Here is a 23679-nt window from a genome sequence, read left to right on the forward strand (position 1 = left end):
TAAGCATGGCAGTTATAGGTTGGGGACGGAATACCACCCCCGGTGTCTGTTCAGCAGGTAAGCATGGCAATTATAGGGTGGCGACGGAATACCACTCCCGGTGTCTGTTCAGCAGGTAAGCATGGCAGTTAAAGGGTGGCGACGGAATACCACCCCGTGCACAGTGTATGTTCAGCAGGTGTGTATGGCACTTATTATAATGTGGGGATACGAACACACACGGGCATAGCGCACGCATGAAGGCACGCACACACATAAACACATGTGACTATTAGTTCCGAATTTTTTTATATAAACCCATACCAATGGTAGACATCGATTAATATTATATCGATATTTGATCAATTAAACTTATGAAAGAAATTTCAATCAAATTAGACCAAACTCGTAAACTAAATCGAATTAAAAAAATGCAGCGGGCACTATAATTGTGATCAAATAAAGTAAACTAATGAAACGAAAGAAAATAAATAAATAAATAAGAATGGAATAAATCAAATTAAAATGAGTCAACACAAAATGAAGTGAAGAAAGAACAATAACAAATGAACTAAAGAATGGCAAAATAGCCAGATGGATAAAACTGCACATAATCATTGCATGGAATAGAATACTATTAGGAGAGTTTGAATTTAACAAAACAGATCGTAACAACTTTCAGCACCATCAAATCACAAAAAACTTTTAAGTTGTTAAAACAGCCTTAATTTACGTGGATAGGTTTTTTATTTATGCAAGTGGAGTTAAATGCGTAATTATATTAAAGTATTTACCGTGTTTATATGTTAAGAGATACACTTAGACAAGTGGATTAGTACATAAATGGTACATATTATTATATATTTTTTTAAAGTACCTAATATTTGTAACGGGTTTAATGAATTACCAGCGATCATGAAACACGGAATGCTAACAGTTTTAAATAAGACCATTATTTAAATACACAATTACAAACACACAAAGTCGAAAAAATAAAGTGTGCTCAAATATCAACACATTGTAGTATATCACGTGACCACTCATATAACTTATAAATCAACTTTACAAACCGTTATCAATTCAGTTAATACATTTTTTGCAAAAATCTTAAAATAGAAATAGAAGTCGGCAAATGGAATAAACAAACTACTTTCTTCCGATGTTTGAAAACAGTTCGTCAAAATTGCTTTTAAAAAAATCGACAGGTGTATTATGTGAGTTCAGTATCCGTACATAGGTATGGTTTGACCGTTTGTATTTTTCTACGGAAGTAAACACGTTGCTTTGAGTATTTTTATTCCCATCTTTGAAAATTCAATACCAATTGTCACTTCTTCCGGAGACATTCGAGGAAAACATCTTGCCAACGTAATCTTCTTGTCGCTATATCACCTAAGGCGAAATTATGTCGAAGAAATTGGTCGAGACGTTGTATGCTAAACAGGTTCAAGTGTGATGTGGGACAATGATTTGACTGTCAGCGCTTCAATAGTCTGAACATGTGTTCACCCCAATATAAACAATAGGTAGAACAGCAGTCTCCTTGTTACTGTTAGGTATAAAAGGAACGATAAATTTAGAAACACTGTTGATTATTTTCTTTATTTCCAGTCTAAGGCCCCCAACATCAAGAAAAGGGGGACCCTTGAAAATATTTGAACGTAATATCGCTCCGACAGAAATAACGTGTTGTTTATCAGAGTCGAACGTGTAAAATTGATTTGGAATAGTAAGTTTTCCAAAATAATATCGGAACAAAACACATCTCATAATTTAGGGAGATTTAAAAATACTATAAAAGCCCCACAAGACGCAAATATGACGTCAGTGGCCGTCACTGACGTCACAGCGTCACTTGACCACGTGATCATACACCATTTACAATACATGTATATAATATGCAAATAGATGCTAATAAAATGTAAATGAGTAATGGCTATTCCCAGAATGCTTTGCGTACCCCACCCTAGAAGCTTGCTTGTCAAAGTTGACGTGTGGTTGCTGTGTCCTTTCAGTCTGTGAGAGGGAAATCGTACTCAATAAGCTGGGAATTAAAGGCTCTAAATCGCCCAAAACGCGACTGGGATACGTCTAGCACTGACGACCAATAATTCCTGGATATACATAGGTGGCGACTGCGGACACTGGACGTTCATTTGTGGTGTCATTTTCGCTGAACGAGGCCGCTGAAAGGCGCTCATCGCGAAGCTTGAAGCTGTACTGATGGGGTGTTTCGGAAACGGCCTTTCTGATGAACAAAAAGATGAAGAGAAAAAGCGAAAGGAGGCTAACAAGAAGATCGAGAAGCAAATTCAAAAGGATAAACAGATCTACAGAGCGACACATCGGTTGCTGTTACTGGGTTAGTAGCGCTTCTAAAATGGCTATATTGTATGAGTTGGAAACGTTACAATCGAGTTTAGTCGAATCTCTTGTTGTCGATATGATCTCATAAGCATAACCACTATGTCGCCGTTTTGTTCTCTTCTTTCCTTCAAGGTGCGGGTGAATCGGGAAAAAGTACCATAGTGAAACAGATGAGAATTCTCCATGTTGATGGTTTTAGCACAGAGTAAGTGTTCCGTTAATTTCACCCCGTCTTTTCCGATATGTATATGGTATAAGATGGTGGTTGTTTATGCTGTGCATATTTTCAACCCCTACCCCTTGTGTGTTCGCCAACTACATGTACACCTTCGCGCGCCGTTACTTTGCCGGAACTGCTATTTCCCCCCACTAGATATTTTACGCCGTGTTTATTATTTTTCTCCGTACAATCTACTAGGGAAAAGAAACAGAAAATTGAAGATATAAAAAAGAACATCCGAGATGCGATATTGGTAAGTTGTGGCTTAGTTGAAATCCGAATTGAATTTTACCTTGACTACACAGATAGCATTCTCTAACACTGTTACAGTCAGCCTGTCTCTGTTCACATTTTGCATAATCAATGTTCACATAATCATCATTCGTTCTCGTTCTTACTCTAGCCATCTTTTTTTTTCTTTTTCTTCTTAAGACAATTACAGGCGCAATGAGCACACTTACACCGCCTATCCCATTAGAACATCCTGAGAACCAATTTCGATTGGATTATATACAAGATGTGTCAAGTTCACCCGGTTTTGATTATCCAGAGGTACGTATTCAATTCTCATGTACTCATTCACCACGGTTATTATAATGCGTAAGAGGCACGGTGGGAAAACCAGCCAACTTAGATCATGTTATGTTTGATTAAAGTCGATAAAGAAAACCCTTGATTGATATTATGTTTACTGTAGTTGTGTATTCAAAGTTGCATCTAATGTTATGTAATGTAATGCTCAGTGGTTGTTCCAAAAATAGCCAAGTATTTGATGGGAGGGGAATTTTTTGTGAATGAGTTTAAAGCTGGGATTTGGGTGTGAAGTCTTATATTGTGACATGTAATGATATGAGATAAGTGTAGTAAATACAGTCAATAGCCACAACAATAACATTTTAACATAACAACTTTGTTTTATCTATCCATAGTTCTATTTTTAGACTTGCCTTCTCTGTGACTTAATTACATGCCTTTGTGTTAGGTCAGTTCCATTTACAATAGGTTTGGAAATTCAATCAAAATGCCAGTACGGTTTTTGAAATACATGTTGAAAATTTTAATCTTTAAAAAGTATAACTGGATTGTATGTGTGTGTAGTTACAGAAGTAAATTATTTGAATGTAAGAATGGATTATTTAAACTTGATTCTTATCACCAAAACAACAAAGTATTACTATTAGATCATTTTATTACTTCAATTAGCTGTGAATGTGATTACTAATTTTGTCTGGATTAATTGTCTCGTTGCCAGTTATACAGTTAATTTCAGAATAACTTGAAGTCATAATTTTATACTGACAGTTGTCATATGATATTGGCCTTGGGCAGATTTCCTACGATTGTTATTAGTGTGTTTGAATTTGTATCATTTCTCAATTATATCAAACTGACTCTGGTTGTTTTTGTTCCTGTTTGGTGTTCCTACATACCACTGTGGAAGTGACCAAAAAAAATAGCATTGAGTTTATTGATTTAGATTTGCGTCAAACTGTTTGTTACTTCCTATTGGTATTACCAAGATTTGGTTTGAGATCCAGAAATATTAGATAAATATGTTTTCTATCAGCTAGCTAGTTCTCACCTTGGGGCTAAATCTAAGTTTTCTCAGGTGAAAAACAGCTTAAAGCTAATAAATGATTGAGCTTAGTAGTTGTACCCAGGAAGTAGATGGGCCTTATCGGCTGTCACATGTAATGTTATTTTAATTTTAAAAATACTATGTTTAGAAAACTTATTTCTTTTGTTTACGTTTCAAAATAGAAACAGATTTTAAAATGTTGATTATCATTATGGCTGTGGATATGTTTTGGTCTATGGACTTTTGAAATAAATTTTATTTGGTTTGGAGTCAGTGTTACTCAACTGAGCTTTGTCAGATTTCTTAAAATATATAGGAAAAATATTGTACACTTGTAATAGATTATAAATAAATGGGAAGGATTTATTGTGGTATTGTGACACCGTGTGGGTCATGTGGGTCCATAACTCCAATAAACTCGATTGACCCCGCCATGTCAACCAAAGGACAGAAACACCAACTATTATTTACAAATTTTAGAACAACCACTATGATTTCAGCTTTCAAAACAACCAATATTTCAATATATATATGACTATTTCAGAACTTGAACCATTACTTGCGATCAACAGCAATTGTTTCAGATTTCCAAACAATAATTGGAGATATTATCACAACTGTTTTCATTTCAGATTCCACAACAACCATTATGTATTATTTCAGATTTGAAAATGACTTATTCTCTCAGATCAACAACCAGTAGTTCAGATTTCAGAACAACCATTATTTCAGAACATGTAATATTTGAGATTTGAGGTTTTATATTTTTTTGTTTTGTTATATGTATTCATGTTTTTGTTTCAGGAATTTTGGGATCACACAGAAGTATTATGGAAAGATGCAGGGGTACAAGCATGTTATGAAAGGGCAAATGAATACCAGCTTATAGATAGCGCAAAATAGTAAGTATATGTTGCTCACTTTTATTCTGTATTGTACCATGCACGAGCGATTTAGCAAAAAATATGGAATATATACTCTGGTCGTTCTTCGTCACGACAATATGTGCCTAGGTCACTGGTTCTGCTGTGTTAGAAATATTACCCAATATGATCAAAATTACCACTTCTTTCCCTGATTTTTCTTTGATATTACTGATAGTGATATGATTATGTTGTTCTTTAACATTTTTCTTCATTCAGCCGGAAAATACTTGTGACCTAAGGTTGTCGCTACTCGTCTAGTGACTTGTAGTGACAAATGCCCCTTAGGCCTCGTATTTTCCTTGAAGAAAAATATTGGGAATAACATGTAATTATATCAGTATGGTGTTGATGGTTATTTTGTGAATTGTTATCCCCAGATTATTTTCTGTTTTAACGCACACTGCTTTGAAAAAAAAATTCTCCCTGTTTTAGCAGTCTGTATATGGTTAAACCATGTGTCAGACAAAATTCACTAGTGTCGAAATTCTAAATAGTCTGTTTTTTAAATGATTGCGAATGCGATCCACATAGAAACATTATGTAATCATAAACTTTAAATACATTTGTAATGTTTGGAGACATGTTAAACATGTCCCAATAGAATCTCCTACGTATATATATTCTGTTTTTCTGAATTTGAGGGATGTTTTTTGCTGTTGTATCAATCACAGACTACCAAACTAGTTTGTCAAATATATATTTACTATGTATTGTGACAGACAGAAAACCCTCAGAGATACTGTGAAGGAACTAAAAATTGTTATGTAGTTTTGAACACATGAAATATTTGTTAAATAACCGTAAGACTTATTAAGTTGAATGTAGTGGATATGACCTTTTTATTTTGAGAAGGTAATCAGTATGTCACTTGTCAGTGTATAATTGATTGTCAAGATTGCATTGTTTTACTGGTATTTGATAAATGACACCTAGGTGAAGTCATCGTGGTGGTGTTCCATGGAATGTATCCCTGTGTCTTTGCAAAGATATGTTAAAAACTATCACACAATGCAAAATTATGTCAAGCTGTGTATTATCTCAAAATTACGTAAAACCACCGTCTTTGTACTAACTGATAATTACATGAAGCCATTTACCATGTCAAATTATGTCAAGCCATGTACCAACTCAAAATTACTTTAAGCCATGTACTATCTCAACATTACCTTAAGTCATGTATGTATTATCCCAAAATTACATCAAGCCTGTTTTACCAACTCAAAATTACATCAAGTTGTATACCAAACAGTGTTTTAAGTAATGTTTTGAAAACCCACATTTTCTTACCTCGTACCGTAAAACAGGGCTTAAAATTAGCAGTAGTCCAGGACACCTGGACTACTAAACATGGTCTCTTGACAACCAAATTATAAGATGGTAGTTTGTTAAGACTAATGGAAAGCAATAGGAAATTGTAACTGAAACAGTTCACTTGGATAAAGTTGACTATCGAGCTACAGCCATGTATAGTTTTTGAGAACTGAAGTAAAATAAACTCGTGTTAGATTTTTACCTACCTGCTTACCTACAAACCTACCCATCTTCCTATATATTAAACTACAACCCTTGAAGGGCATATTAAAAAAATTCATGATAAATCAATGGCATTTGTCACATACTTATGTTTGAAGTCTTTCTGACATCTTGTAGGAAATGTCTGATGTAGAAATACTAGAATTTAAATTTTGAATTTATCTGGTGGACCTGATGTTGTTGTGCTGTTGTATTCATTTTGAATGTATTGAGTTGGGACTTGTAGAATTTCAAATACATCAAGTAATAGATATAGTAAACTTGGTAAGAATGAAGGTAATTCGGACCCTGTTGTATTCTTTTGGTGGTATTTATGTATTCGTATGACAGCAATGTTAACACGTTTAACATAAAGCCACCATGACTGCCCAGTGTGGTGTAATCTTTGTGTGGGTGAATGTAGAGCAGCCGTGTCGTTCCATGTAATACCAGGGTTGTCCATAATTATGTAGTTATCCAGTTCATGTGTTTATGTCAACCAAACATTGCTAACCTATTGTTGCATACTTAATGAGGTCTATCAAATTTGCTGTAGAAAATGTACCTTGATTAATTGAAAAATTTCTTGTGAATACTTGCAACATACAGATAGAATTAATGAAAGCCAGCTACATGCATGCACAGGTTGGAATAAGTGAAAGCCAGTTATATGCATGCACAGGTTGGAATAAGTGAAAGCCGACAGCAGGCAGATAGGAATGTGTAAATGCCAGTAACATAGAGATATGAATGTGTAAATGCCAGCAATATACAGATATGAATGTGAATTCCAGCAACAGACATGTACTGATAGGAGTAAGTGAATGCCATCAACAGGCAGATAGGAACATGTAAATGCCATGCAGGTAGTTTAAGTGAATGCCAGCAGCATACATATATAAATAATTGAATATTTAAAACATAGGAATAAGTGAAGGGCAACAACATAAAGACTATATATAAACGTGAATGTCAGCAATATTGGAATGTCAGCAACATACGAATATGTGAATGCCAGCAATATATAGATATAAATAAGTGAATGCCAGCAACATGCAAATAGAAATAAGTGAAAGCCAGCTACATAGGAATAAGTGAATGCCAGCCACATACAGATCTGAGATAGAAAAAAAAAGTGAATGCCAGCAGCATCAGAATGTATGAATGTCAGCAACATGTGAATGTATGAATGCCAACAAATATGTAGATAGAAATAAGTGAATGCCAGCAACTTAGGAATAAGGGAATGTCTGCAACATAAAAATGGGTGAATGCCAACAACATACAGATAGGAGAAAGTGGATGCCAACAATATACAGACAGAAATAATTATTTGAATGGATAAACACATCACTAAATGACTTATCTAGAAGGTCCAGTGGTATTGTTTATTTTGTATGGTTGCTAAGCACTGATATGGCCAGACAATGGAGAACAGTTATATTAATTATCATTGTATGCCTGGCTGTTATTGTGGAAGGACATGTCTATAAGCATAGGTATTTCAGTTTCCAAATCTATCGGTCTTTCTGAAAAGAATTTTATTTAAAATTATGAGTAATACAGGTATCAAGGGACCAGTTTCAATGAATGCAAAAAAGCTGAGTAGAATGTTCTACAAATGTATCTATGTTAATTGTCATAGTCTTAACAAAATATGAGAAATAAAAAAAAAGGGAAAACCTCAAGTTTCAGACAAGCTCTTGTTTGGAAACTGACATTAATATCTAATGTCTGTGTTTTCAGTCGTCAGGCATTTCTGATGTGTTTGGAAGACGAGGATTGTGTCTGTAGTTATAGAATATGAAGGATGACTTAGTATTTATAATAATGCAGTAGTCATGTGTTATCTGTGCATCAATACCTGAATATACCTCTGAAAATTTACACAATAAATGTAGGCAATAACATTCATAGATGTTGTTTCTCCAGCCATGCATCAGTTCTCTCTGCATTTATGACATATTTAGAATGGACTCAACATGGATATGAATCACATGTCTACTTACCTTTGAAAAAAAGCAGAATCTAGAAAGAAAATTTAAGAAATGCATATTTGACTGTGTTGTGATTGTCTGTAACACTGTAGACTTTGGTATCAGTTGTTGCCATATGGAGAGTTTTAACCGAAAATCTATTGAGAAACATGTATGGTTGAAATTGATATGCAGTCACTCAGTGTTCGGATTTTGATTTCTCAATCGTCAATGGGAAGAAAGGACGTGGTGCTAGTAGGAAGGACTAAGGGACTGTATTTTAGTATGTTAGTATATCTGAAATATTGGAAACATGTGATAATTTTTTTTTTTAAAAACAAGGAATTTGTTAATTATAAATGTGTAAATTTATGGGGAGTGCGTGTAATTACTACTAGTAGTCTCCCACACACACACTTTTTGCACGGGTTTTTTCAAAAACACCCCATGCCTGGATTTTATGGTATTATCCTTGCTGATTTGTTACTGTGTATTCAGGGTTAAAACCTTGTATAAAACTATTTTTAAGGACATTGTGAATTGATACAAAGCAAGGTCCAATGTAGTGAATCATTGTTAAGATTTCACTTAGAAATCAATACGTTATAGCCATACATAACTTATCTTCTGTCCATGGATTCCATTGATGTCATTTGCATAGTTCAGGTTCAGATTAAAATTTAGGTGTGAAAAACTGGTTTGTCACAGCTATAGAAAAAGTTGATCCAGAACAAATGAATGATGGTAATCCTTTTGACTTCACTAGTAAGATGACACTAACGTGAAAAAACCTGGGATTGAATCCCGAGCCTTTAATTGTATAAGTAATTCTGAGAACAAATTCTGGAAATCAGCATCACGACTTCATCATCGCCAGTTGTTAAATGGTTGTTTATGTAAAAAATTTGTCCTAGTTTGGTTGTCGTCGTCGTCAGATTTTCAGTTATCATAGATGTACTTTCTTTGTTGCTATAACTATTTATTAAGCCATGGTGATTCATGCAAAAAAAAGTGTAACACATCTCACCAGTAAATATAGAAGTAACATCAATATTTTTTGAACATTGCAACTAAATGAAAAATCAAATATACAGCTTCAGCTATCACTATGTGAATTGTGGGATACTAGACAGCATATCTTGTTACTTTCAAAATGGCCACTGTGTAATGTTTGCATCTAAAAGTAAAAACCAATGGAGAGCAAAGAGGACAGAAAACTTGACCACTTGTTTCTTGGGGGGGGGGGGGGGGGGTAATCAGGATTGTGAATACCATATTCAATACAGCTATTTATATATGAAAGATAATCAAAAACTTGAGTTGATGAACGACTGTATAGTCTTGTTTGGATATCACAACGGTTATATTACCTGCAGGTAATGTGTCACCTGTTTAAATTGGCAGGCTTTGTCGATTTTGCTAGCCAAGCATGGATGTGTTGAAGGATTAGTAATAGTCATGGGGAAGGGAGGAGGGTGGGTCGAGGTGGGTCGAGGTGGGTCGAGGTGGAAGGGTGTCAAGAAAGGTAGAGTCAAAGTGGAAGGGTGTCGAAAAAGTTAGGGTGAGAAATTGTGCTATAACAGTTGGTATAATTGTGAGGACTATGTCTTGTACAGCCAAATCCTAAATGTATATGAATTTAGATATTTGAATTGCACTGTATTGAGCACAACATGTGAATTATTTGGTGTTTTCTCAAATCTTGATGATTTGTTGGGAGGACTCTTGACAATCGGAATGTATAGAACACCTTATTAGCTGTATACAGTATAGATGTAGTTCAAAGAATGTTAAATGTTCAGTTCAGTGAAAAATTGATGTCATCCAATGATTACGCATGATAGAAAAATCTAGAAAAACAACAGCAATTTAGACAATTCTGATTCATATTTTCAGCATCACAAAACCAGTGACATTGACAAGAGTTGTCCTGATGTAGAACAACCTGGGTATATAATCTATATTTTTAGTTCAAAGACTATAACTTGGCTTGTTCATGGTATGTCACTTTATCCTAAATAAAACTATAGTGTGATTTTAAATATATTGAAATTTATCTTTCCACAGCTCCTCTTATGTCATTTTATGATTTAAATTATTTGAATATTAAGGCAAAAAATGTAACAATTCTGATGATCACCAACCAATCAATTAATCAAAAGAATTTGTATAGCGCCAAAATCCAGTACGAAGTAATTTTCTATGGCGTTGATCACATAACTCCTATCAGATTTAAAGTTGAATAACTACTTGATATATTACACTTAACCATTTCTGATAACTTTAAACTTACAAGTATATATTATATCTATATACAAATAGAATACAATACATAACTTACAATTTCGAAATCTTACAGTTAAGTACATGCAGGTCCCCATTTTGCTGGTTTTAATTCATTATTTACTTGAGGAGGTATAATTTATATTATTCCCCAATAGTTTTCTTTATTCAGCTAGAAAGGGTTTTGTCACAGAGTTGCTACAAGGCCCGTTAGGTCACTCATATTTTCCTTAGCTGACCGAAGAAAAGATACGAGAATAATATCCAATTGTGCTTTGTAGTTTGTTGTGTAGGTTCCCTGTCTGTGAATGTTACCTATTCATCTGATTATACCAGTTTTACATTTCATACATACCAGTAGGAAATTATTGGACACAAATACTGGGGATAAATTTATTTACAATGTAAATTCAAGAATACCAGTAAACATAGACATTATCTGAAATTTTTTTTTTTTTAGATTTTCAGGCTTTGATTTCACTTCAGTAGATAACTAAATCTGAACATATACATGTATATTATACTGTAGAACTTCTACATTTTCTGAAATTGAATGATGTAAATTTGATTAATTCACAACATACCCCAGGTAACTAAGGAAGGAAAATAACATGTATATAATGTGAAGTAAATTAAATTTCACATTGTGAGCTTCAAATGCAACAAGATTCAGTTCTTAGTGTGTATGGCTAAATATAGTACAGAATTATGACAGGTAGTCCTTTCATGGATGTTTGTTGCTGTGTCAATATGAAATATTGTTTAATTTTTGGACTACTTCAGCACATTCATAGTTTAAAGAGATTGACTATACACTTGAGTAAGAGGGCTTCCTAGCAGGCCAACAATTTCAAGTGGTATTTTATCATGGTGAACTAGTTTCAGGTGGGAGGTTGTCAGATTATACATTATAGGAAGGGATATTTATATGTAACAAAATGTTCATCTGATGAGAAATAAAAGATATTTGCATGTGACTGTTAGAAGGTCATGTTTAAGTTTGTAGTTGTACACAGTAAATATGACTGGCTGTATACAGGGTGAGGTGGAAAAAAAATTGCAGATGAAAGTCTTCGGTTGCTGTATTGGTGTTTGCTTTCCAGTGTGATCATAAAAAGATAATGAGATTCTGACAATTACTGTATGTGGACATGAAAACAAACTGATTCTGTATGTTCTATTTTTGGAATACGGTTGCCATAGAGACACAGCTTTAAAAGGATTGAAATGAGGTCAATATGGGAAGGTCACCATTGCGTACTTTGATGTAGTCATGTATTTGCTTATTTTAAACGGTTCAGTTTGTTCAGTGGCATTTGTACACGTTGGTAACACTGCATTTAGTGTATTCTGTTCTGCACTGCACAGACTCAGATAAACACTTTGGCTATTTTAGGCATGTCAATTGCAGAGAGACCAGTATAATATGACAAGGGTTGCTATATTTGATAGCTATTTGTCAGCCAATCTAAAAGACCCAGCCCACAATTGTGAGCTATCGGTACATCAAACATGGTACCCTGAATTCAAATTCTTCCACCATCTGTTCTATAGCAAACATGTTTTAACAAAAATGTGGTGCAGACCACACCTTCCAATTTGATGAAACAAATTGGTTAAATGCACATGTAGATTTGAAAAATCATTTTAGGTACTAAAATCTTTGGTGCAGACATTCGTTAAATTCACTCATACTCATAGCTGAAATCACTTCTATAATTCTGGTTTATCTGGTCAAGTCGTGTAGAAATGTGTTAACCTGTCATGCTTAAAGTTAAACACCTGAAGCATAATTTGTGCTAGGCTGGGACATACCCTAAACACTAAATAGGTGTGACTTTAGCCCACAGTAGAGCTTGGCCACAAAATTAACTTTATGCAGACATTTATATTAATTCATAATTTATAAAGTTATTCTTATTTTCTAAAATTGTGGAGCACATTAGTCTAATTGACCAGTAGACATGTTAAAGTCATTTTTGGTGTGATTTCACTGTGTAGACATGTTAAAGTCATTCTTGGTAATTCACTGTATAGACATGTTAAAGTCATTTTTGGTGTGATTTCACTGTGTAGACATGTTAAAGTCATTCTTGGTATAATTCACTGTGTAGACATGTTAAAGCCATTCTTGGTATAATTTCACTTTGTAGACATGTTAAAGTCATTCTTGGTGTGTAAAAGTCTTGATTCAGACATTGGTTGATTTCAATTTGTATACTGAGTATAAAGTCATTCTTCCAACTCACCAAGTGTCTAATACTCTTAATGCAGACATAGCCCACATACTAGTACTTTTCTATATTTGGGATCTCTGTGGGACTTCCTCTGCCATTACTACATTGTACACAACTATTAAAAGTCAACTGATAGGTATGCTATTTGTGGGCACAAGTATTTTTTGGTCGGAGTTAAGTTACAAAATAAGCCTACATGGCTAGATTTAGCTAAAGCAAGGTCTGTATAGTATTGATCTAGCCAAGCTAAAAGCTTTAAAAAAAATGTGAGGAAAAAAGTGGAAGTGTTGCACATGGACAAGGGATTGGTTTCCAGGGTTATATGAAGGGGCACACAGCAGGGCATGTTACTGTGGTGCATAGTGGATTGTGAGTACTAGTGTAAATAGATAACGCTGCCCCTGGAGAATCAGAACATGAATCTATTTATAGCACAACTAAAATTACCCCTGCAGAGTAGAGCTGAAAGCAGTGTAGGTGACAGATGGCTAGATATGGCTGTCATGTTGATGAGTCTTCCTCTCGTATTCAAACGAAAGTTATAATTTTGATGCTAAGTTAGAGCCTATGTGAATTATTAATGAAATGTACAGTATGGTAGAACATGTCTGGCCATGACTGATAGGCATTGTTACAATGCAAATATAAAAACAAAGAACATGCTTTGCATAGTGCTGTCAAGTGGACAGTATCCAACCAGCGTCAACAAATAAAAGTCCAGAAATAGAATCATGTTTAGAATATGAAGCTGTTTCAACAGCACCTATTGAAATTAAAAGACATGAAAGACACACCCAAGTTGAAACCTTGGCCTAGCCATACATTGGTTTAGTTATGTTTACATTGCAACCCTGTGGCTTGACTTAATCCAAGGATGTATGCATATTATTAGAGTGACTCAGTCCCAAAATAGACTTGTCAAATTACCATTCTACATTTAGCTGAGAGAGGCTAAATTAAACCTTCCTTTGTGTGGAATGCATTTATGATAATACCACAGGTCAAAGGTCATTTCACTGGAGACATGATATCTATATATATCTATATTTATATATATATCTATTATCTCTCTCTCTCTCCTCTCTCTCTCTCTCTCTCTCTCTCTCTCTCTCTCTCTCTCTCTCTCTCTCTCTCTCTCTCTCTCTCTCTCTCTCTCTCTCTCTCTTTTTAAATATAGTTGGCCATAGTTAGCTTTGTTTGTGTATATTTAGACACCCATTTTGCCTCAGACATAATTGTGATAAAATGATACTGTATTGAAGAAGTAGAAACGCAAGGCTATGCTGGACTATTTATAGACTATTTGAAGGATAACTGACAGCTAGAGATTTGGGTTTGATCATTGTTATGTGAATACTACAAGGCTACAAACTTTATTCAGTGTGTGTTCAGTTTAGTCTTTGCAGTATGGTTACAAGTCACCCGCAGATTCTTCATCACTACGTGGTCTATAGTCACCGGCAGTCTGTCTGCAATGGTCCATGCTATGTACATATGCAATCACCCCTAGTATGGCCATGACTTGCCCACTTCATACATGATATTACATATATTGATACACAAGAAAATAATCAAATGCTTTACAATTTAAACCCCCCTCCCTCCCACCCCGAAAATCTTCTTCTTTTTTTTTGGAAAGAAAACAAAAGAGAGTTGTGATTTTGCATATATGGCCAGATTTGATAAAATATTAAGATGTTGTAGTAAGTAATTAAGTAATGGAACATAGTGGATGTAGCGGCGTTGTGCAGAGCTAGTCAATTGAGGAGAACGGTACTGGATATAAATGCCATACCTTAAAGCTAGGGATGATAATTTACATGATATTTGACTACTTAGGGTAGTAAAGATGAACAGGATGAAGTGTGTAGTGTTCATAAAACGTGTAGTAGAAGATGACAAAATGGTGGACAGTATGATGAAGAGATGAGCAGATAGGGAGTCTAAATGTAGTGTGTTTGTGTGAAATCTACATACTTAGCCTTGGCAACCAGCTCTGTAGATGTATCCATGCTATGAATTCTAAATCAATGGACACTGGTGATCAATATGTCCATCAGACAAGGCTGACATAGGCTGACATAGTAGCCATTTTGTGGTGAACACTCTACACGTACTAAATATTGTTTTCCAACTAGAATTTCAATTGTCAAGGAGCATTTAGTAATTGTATTTGTGATGTTTACTGTGGGTAGGGCTGTGGTTGCTAACTCTCTATGGATGTAATTAGGTTATACATATATGGCATACGATGCGCAGACTCTGTTAGTGAGTAAAGTGGGAGGCCCTGCCTAGAAGTAAGGTTGACGAGTGTAGCTTGACGACTCTCTCATAGCCTTCATTCCATTCCATGAATGAAACACATCATCTCATGCATATCATATGATTAAATCATACCTCTATTAAATTGATTAGAAACATTGACAGCAAACACAAGTCTGTTTTATAAGGAGGTGGAATTTTCGTACCAATATCCTTGTTTTTTCCTCGATACTGAATCACCCCCTGAATATAGGCCAGAATTAAAACAGGGATATTTTGTTTTCTAGACACACTGTGTTGGAGTCGGTTGAGTCATACATTTTACATGCTTGCTATTTTTAACTCTGTATTAATTTTTGAATATCTTACCATAAACAAGAAGGCTGGTCATGGACGACTCAATGTTCGTAATCTGAATGTGGGTTTTAATATGACAAAACTAATGGCGTGTTAAAAGTATTATTAACCTACTAGTTATTTAAATTTAGTTATCGAAATAAGAAATCTTATTGTCAAAAATAGAACTGAAATATGACATGATGATTTTTATTGCCGCTAAAGTGAAACAATTATTACCAAAGTAATTACTTATGTAAACTATTCGTAATAGAATATTTTTAGAATAATGTTCAGGCTTGTGATATACATGTTTCTTCAAAAATCACTTTAATTTTTGTATGTTATTTTAGTACATAATGTTCGAATGAATCTCCTTTTTTATCTATCTATACAAGTTCATACATTATAAAGTATCCGTATTATGCATATAGTTGATGTCAGGAGTCATGGCTCATCGTGTTTGGCAGTGTTTTTATGTGACATTAGATTTAGTATAATTTGTATAAAGTACGAGATATCATGTACCTCATGAAAAATAATATCTTTCCCATGGTAGTCAGAATGTTTTCTTTTCAAATCTCCAGGATTCGCTTAATACAGAGAAAAACATTAGTTAACTATTGTGGTCTCTTTTTCCCCCCAAATCTGTTTATACAGAGAAAGAGAGAACATTTAGTAAACTGTTTGTTGTACTGTACATGTAACTGTGTACATTATATCAAACCCTAATTTTGGAAGGAAACCTTTGTCAAATATGGCAGAAGCATTCTGGATATCACACAGATTTGTACCATCTTCCAAAAATAACACTTGAATTATGTAGTAACAGTTACTAACACTATAGTTACGGTAGTATATATACATGTACAAATCATGTTAGCTAGAAACCCTTTAAACTATCGTGACAAATACAAACGAATATAGCACAGAGTTTGTGTATGTTACTAATCAGGCTGTTAAATATGAGAACGAACCATATCAAAGAAACACAAATAAATATTGCATACCTGATTTTTCCTAAAACACTGACAATATCTTAACTTATTGTATGGTATATGTACAAGTATGATGAAAAATATGTATTTCAAAAAAAAAAAATTGTATTTGTTGAATTTGATATTAACCACCAACTGTAATCCTCGTTCATTTCAAAAGGTTATAGATTAAGGTTGAAGTTAGACATCAACAGAGTTCACTCAAAACTGTCATATTCCTCTGCTATTTCTTGTCTCAGTATGTATGTGGTGTGGCACACATTGGGTGTCTGTGTATTATTCCAATGAGTTGCATTAGTATGGCAGTGCTGAATAGTTTCATGTTTGTTTCTTGTGTTCAAGGATAAAGTGGTTTGTTTGTTTGTGCATATTTGTCAACACATACCAGTAACTAGTCTATTTCAATTTACCAGGTACAGTATTGCATACAAGCAATACACATACTATTACCCTGTTGTGGTGTGTTTGTATTATCCTACCAAAAAAAAAATCACTATTTGGTTTACGTTACTTCGTCACATCTTTTCTAAAGCAAAAACAGACTGTAACCAAATAAATTTGTAAGGCAACAGGACTGTAAATAAATTTGAACTACGTCATAAGGTTAGTTGTGTGGTGTAAGAAAGCATTGTGAAGAGTGAATGAGGCCTGTGAATGCTTACATAACCAGGCATTCTTTACTGTTACCAGTTAGAATAGAATTGATAGTGGACATTTTAGTAGAAACTATGACTGTCTTTCTATTGTTACCATCATTTCATCACCAGTTGGACTGTGAAAACTAAGGATTAAAATGGGTACATGTAGCTAAACCTGTCTTATTGGTTAACAGGATATCAAGGGCAATTACGAAAACTGGCAAGTTGACTCAGTAGAGCACTTGTATGGCTTTGTTATATTGTTACTGTCTATGATCATGGCATTGATGGGGGGGGGGGGGCTGTGTTGTGTGCAACATAGTAACAACTTGCTTGGTGCTGGCTATTTCAATTGGACATGTAAATTTACCATTTTTGCATAGAAAACTCATCAGGGTTGGGGAATGCTGCGTGGATAGAAAGCAACGCGTGTAAATGTATTGAAATGTGAAATGAAAATTCATTGAGTGTGTTTTCGGGTTATTGCTTACTTGTTGTCCCTGCATCCAAGGAGTGTGTTGGTATAGTGAAGCTAATAAATCTGATCATAAATTATCCCAGCACTGTTCATCGTTTTCATAAGGTTCTTTCATCCCCAGTGAGCTTACCATGACAATGGTATAAAAATGTAAGATTTGTGTTCAGCAGATGTTGCATTGTTGTTTGTATCCATAAACTAGATTGTTGTTTGTGGACATAAATAGCTTCTCCTTTATCTACAGACAGTAGGCACTCATCTTTCATTGGTAAACGTTTGGAGTTTAAATGAAAGTAATAAAAAGCCTTGAAATATCAGGGACAGAGAAGATTGACAGCTTTGTAAATACTTCATATTAACTGTATCTCCGTTTTAAAGTAGCTATACACTAAAAATCAGTTTGTAGCTTCTGTTATTTTCTCACAGAGGTCTTTCTTGGCCAGCATCCAAACCGAGAGCCAAGTAACAATAGTTTCAAATTGGTTGTATGTGAGACTGCATTGACTGGCTGGCTTGTGTTTTGGATTCTTGTAGGACCAATAGGACAGTCCACAACAACTGTAAAGTCATTAAAATAACATTTATAGACCCATGGCCAATGTTATGATGTATCCTGCAACATCCAGATGCACTATAATGTATGTTGTAATACCTGAGTTCATGTACATGTTGAGAGGCATATTTGGTTGATTGGGAGAGCAGGGTAATGGAAAGGGGGTGTCAAATACATGCTACTACTAAGCCTGAGGGCGATGGGTAACATATACACATCCTTTTGGCCAGGGAATGGTAAAGACATATTTCTCAGCTCCAGTATTGAGAGGTCACATGCACAATTCTGAGCCCAGGTATGGAGTGCACACTTTCTTACCTAAAGTTAGCTATTGAGCAATTACACACTTCATGTCCTGGGTTCATAGAGGTCATGTACACATATTTTGACCAGGGCATGTTTCTCAGCATTGGTGTTGGTCATGTACACATTTCGTGGCTATGTGACAGATGCCTTTTAAAATGGCCCAAATGAAAAATATACAGTCTTCGTCAGGTCAAATTTTACTTTTTCCTGAACATACATCTGCATGTACAGTATACACACATAAACACACCCCGCAAGCACTGCAAGTATGATGCTTGAGAATGGTTTCTGAGTGAAATTGTAATGATTCCCAATAAATCAAAATATCTTCTTCCACCAACTTCACCAATACATCGTTGCCACCATAACCACCACCACCATTACCACCACTGCCATCATTGATTGTGTTTAAATTTTGAAGTTTGTTGGTCAGTATATTGATATATTTTGAACATGTTCAAATCCAATGATTGGACTGTTAGATTTCAAGTTTATGCATGTCATTCTTGAAAGCTATGTACTTCAGCTATGAAACATCTGTTGTGAACAGTGGCTGTCCAATAAGACATTCTGTAGGGTTGTATATTTCAACTACTGTAATAAGAAACATCTATTGTGATTGGCTATGCAACGATGACTGTCCAATCAGAACAGATGTTCCATAGTGTATAGTAATGGTAGCACATGAGTCTTGCAAAGCAGTGGTTGGCTCAATAAATGTTTGTAATAATGATTTATAGACATTTTAGCCAATTATCAACCACAAAAGGTGAAATAAAATGTAGGTCAGTCATAAGAAATGTATTGACCCTTCTTGAAAACTAGGTCTGTGTCAAATAAGGGGAAAACGTAGACAACTGTGACATACAAAACGTTGTGACAGCCATAAGTACCTGCTATAAAAAAAACTCTTTGTCAGTTAGTTCCCCAAGCTTTTATTGGTTGTAATATTACCTATATATAGATTTGATATTATGATGGTAAACTTTGATGTGGTGTTCAATTTATCACTCAGAAAGTAACTGAAATATCTAATGTGAACGTGACTTGGTAGAACTAGAGTTAAATAGTGAGCGTTTATGTTGTGGATACATGGATTCAGCTCAGGGACAACAATGCACAGCAAATTGGAGGTATAACATTGACTGCTAACTGAAACATATTAAAAATATAGTAAATTATGACTTGATTGACAGTTTTTAGTCCCCATGGGCACTGCCCCGGAGGTGACTTTTATATTGAGTTCCATGCATGCATATGTATGTATGTACGTAGCTACATCTATGTGTCCATGTATATATTCACCCTTATATCGCCGACTTATTTCAACCAAACCTTGCACAAAGGTAACATACTTTGTGAGACATATGCATACCACTTTGTTTTGCGACCAGATCAAATATGGGTAAATGGCAGGCATATTTGTTGTATAATTTCTCAATTCGCATCATAACTTTGGAGATGTAATACAGATAGACACCATTCACGTGCCTACATCCATATTATCAAAGATTGGATTTCTTTTTTAAGACCTTGACCTTTTGATCTTAAAAGTCATCTTGTGACTTCTATAGACTTAATTTGTAATAATAGTATATTGCTGTCAATACTAAAGCATGTTCAAAGCATGTTGTCAATTACATTGTATGTCACTCTTGTATTCATCATATTGACTTCATTTGAATATAGGCTATCATGCCCAAAAGTGAGCAACCAATCAGTTTGAGTGCGTTTCCCCAAACCAATCAGTTTGAGAGTATGATTTTCAAGCAATATGAATCGTTCACCATTGCAAGCAATACAAACAGTTTGTGAGACAACGCAGCAGATTGTGATGTAAAAAGGCTAGACTTTCAGTAGATGTTTAAAAAAAAAGCTACGCATGGAAAATTCAAGTGTATATCTGATGTGGTTTATTCTAGGTAGATTTTATCTTGCGTTCCCTCTCACATCTGAGTTGGGGGTCATGAGATAATATCCCATCATGCATCCTGCATGCATTGCATCATGTTGTTTAGTCATCTACATAGTTTAACACCAACTGGGTTATTTTGACAATTCCATGTAAAATTGATGCCATAAAAGCAATAGTTCTATTTGATAGAGAAACAGGAAAAAAAAAAGGGAAGTGTTTTGTATCCTGATGCAGAGCTATGTAACGTTATCACGGTATGACTAGAAATCAGCCTACACATGAACACCTTGTGTCATGTTTGGTTGTATACGGGTCTATTTATAGAACTGATCACTCAGATATGAAAAGTACTAGATTTATTAAGTGTAATAAAATGTAAACTAAATGTGATGGAGAAGTAAAACTCTACATGTCGTACTTACCATCTACGTTATTTATTTATTTACATGTATTTATTTATTTATTTATTATTTATTTATTTATTTACTTATAGTCTTATTTTATTTATTTATATATTGTCTATGTGTTGGTCAATTCAGGCCAAATTCGTGTCAGTGAGTTAATACGGAGGGTGAAAGTTCTAAAGAGATATTTTCTTTTCAAGGAATTCATATATATAATCAGTGAGGCCAATCTTATCTTAACTGCCATATACTGCAAACCTTGATATTTTCACCACTAGAAAATGTTGTGATTTTACAGTCTTCAGTTGGTTTACTAATTACCTGGCTCTTACATTGTGTTTACGGATAAGAAGGCATTTTTGTCACTACTTATTTTTTGTGTTTTGTGTTTCTAGCAAAATAAGCGAAAGTAAAATATTCAGGAATTTGATATATAGATATCAATATGACTTACTTCCATCTGATTTCTAAATGCAATATGGAGTATGATTCCCCTCCCCCTCATAATGACACCCAACCCCCTGATTTTATAAAATTCTATCTCTTCCTCTGATTCTTAAAAGTAACATCACCACAGTTCAAGCTTTCTGAGCAAATTAATTTACATTATTACTGTAATTTCATGTAACATTCATGATATTAATAAATGAAGGCAAACATTAATTTGTACCAGCCATTATATAATTCAATATTTAGGGCCCATGATACAAGTAAGTTGGGAATAATTTTAAGGGCAACAATGTGGTTGAATATAATTATCAACATTTGCACGTGATCATTTGCATATAACCTGATATAGGTTATCAATTTGAATATTAACTATACATATTTGCATATACAGGCATAGGTTTGTAATTTGAATATTGACTATGCATATTTGCATATATATACAGGCATAGGTTTGTAATTTGAATATTAATCATAAATATTTAAGCAAATAGTTTGATAATTTGCATATTAATTTATAAATATTTGTGTACTGTATGACCAGGTATAGGTTGGTCATTTGAATATTAATTGTAAATATTTGCATATTTTACAGGTTTAGGATAGTAATGTTATTAATCTTTGCATTTTAATGAGGAATCATTTTGTTTGGATACCAGCTTTATAATACATAAAAACTATTGTAGTTTGTAAGGTGACACATAGTGTTTGTTTTGTGGATGTTACCATCGTTACGTGTTGCTATGAAAGTTGATATCCAGAAGGGTTGATCGTGTGAAGCGCAAGTCATTGGTCAGAGAATAAATCATGTGATATATACAGTGACAGTGTTTGAGTTATGAGGTCGTTATTATTGTGAAGGGTTTTTATATTAATATTCTATGTTCTGAATCCAGTATAGTTTGTTTTATTTTTATTTTTGTATGTTGCACGAAGCAGTGTGATTGAGATAACAAAGACAACTGGAGTGTTATTTACTGGTTCATGTTATTATAACCCTGTGTTTGTAGTTGATTCAATAGTCTCTTTGTCAGCTAAGATTGTTAGGTAGTAGAAAATTGGGGCCGAATTCATGAAAATCTGACATTGTTTGCATGTTGCTGGTATGACAAATAAACTATATGTCAGTGTACATGCACTTTATTCTCCGAATAAAACCCTCTTATGACAACAAGTATGTCGTGTGTTTATATAGGAAAAAAATCTGGGTTAGATTTTTCTTTTGAAAAGTGAGATATTGTGTACTCATTTCAATATTGGTATTTTTTATTGATACAATACATAAAATCCAATGATTGGTAGCTGCAACCATCATTTTGAATGAATCATTGTTAAAAGCACACTTTGGATTAGATTGGAATTTAGCTGTGAAAATCAGTTGTCTGGCAGTGCTTTAGAAAAAAGTAGGTTCAAAACAAAAATGACTCTTTTAACTCTTATGGCTCCACTGATATGCTAACAGTAATGCGAGAACCCAGGATTGAAACATACCCCTTTATTCGTAAAATAATCTGAACAGTTACCATAGGTTTCTTTAACCACCTCCACAGACCATAGAAATGGAAATTCCATAGGGGAATTTCTTTAGACACCCTCAAAACAAACATTGATCTTCCAAAGTGAATGTTTCTAGGGACACCCACACAACAGATTCCACAAAAGAAACAGATGTATGTTTACACCATCCTTTTGTGCTCAAGTAGAGTTTAACTTCCATGATGATTTTTTAACAAGCCACTGAAAGTATTGCAAAAGTTGTTTCACATCATAGTCTCATTGTCTCACCTTCTCTTAGTGTACAACATGTATGAGGAGAAAGTTAGTTTTATCGATTTTTACTTCATACCTATGACTCTTGTTATCACTTTCACAAGTATATACACAAATATTTATTGTCAACATATTATAAGAGGGGTTTCAGGCAATTTAGGGTAAACTTGCATATTAATGATCTAAGTTGCATAATATTTCTTGCATACAAAATGTGTGTGAATGATCAAAGTATTGTATTGATTTTGATAGCATAGTGACAATGGCAATAATAATCTACCCCAATTCTTGGTACCTTACTCAGTTACTGCGTAAATATGGATAAAAGTAACGATTGTATCATAATTTTGATCGACACCACGACTTTCACTTCATACATTTAGGTGTGTAAGAAATTTAAGTGAACCCTCTTTTTCTATTTTGACCCGCTAGCATTAGGTAAAATGCTATTGCAGGTACCAAGAATTTGACACATATACTGTTCTTGACAGGT

General features: G+C 34.3%; 1 protein-coding gene across 1 annotated transcript in view; it reads left to right on the plus strand.

Moving 5' to 3' along the window:
- Positions 1–1918: 1918 nt before the first annotated feature.
- Positions 1919–23679, plus strand: part of LOC144437147 (guanine nucleotide-binding protein G(s) subunit alpha-like) — a 51244-nt gene continuing 29483 nt past the window's right edge. Inside the window, exons 1-5 of the mRNA XM_078126009.1 lie at positions 1919–2341; positions 2479–2551; positions 2765–2819; positions 2999–3118; positions 4950–5047. Coding sequence (XP_077982135.1) covers positions 2203–2341; positions 2479–2551; positions 2765–2819; positions 2999–3118; positions 4950–5047 — 485 coding nt within the window. The 5' untranslated portion in view covers positions 1919–2202. The remainder of the gene's footprint in view (positions 2342–2478; positions 2552–2764; positions 2820–2998; positions 3119–4949; positions 5048–23679) is intronic.

The sequence above is a fragment of the Glandiceps talaboti genome, chromosome 7 (genome assembly GCF_964340395.1).
Source record: "Glandiceps talaboti chromosome 7, keGlaTala1.1, whole genome shotgun sequence".
Taxonomy (NCBI): Eukaryota; Metazoa; Hemichordata; class Enteropneusta; family Spengelidae; genus Glandiceps; species Glandiceps talaboti.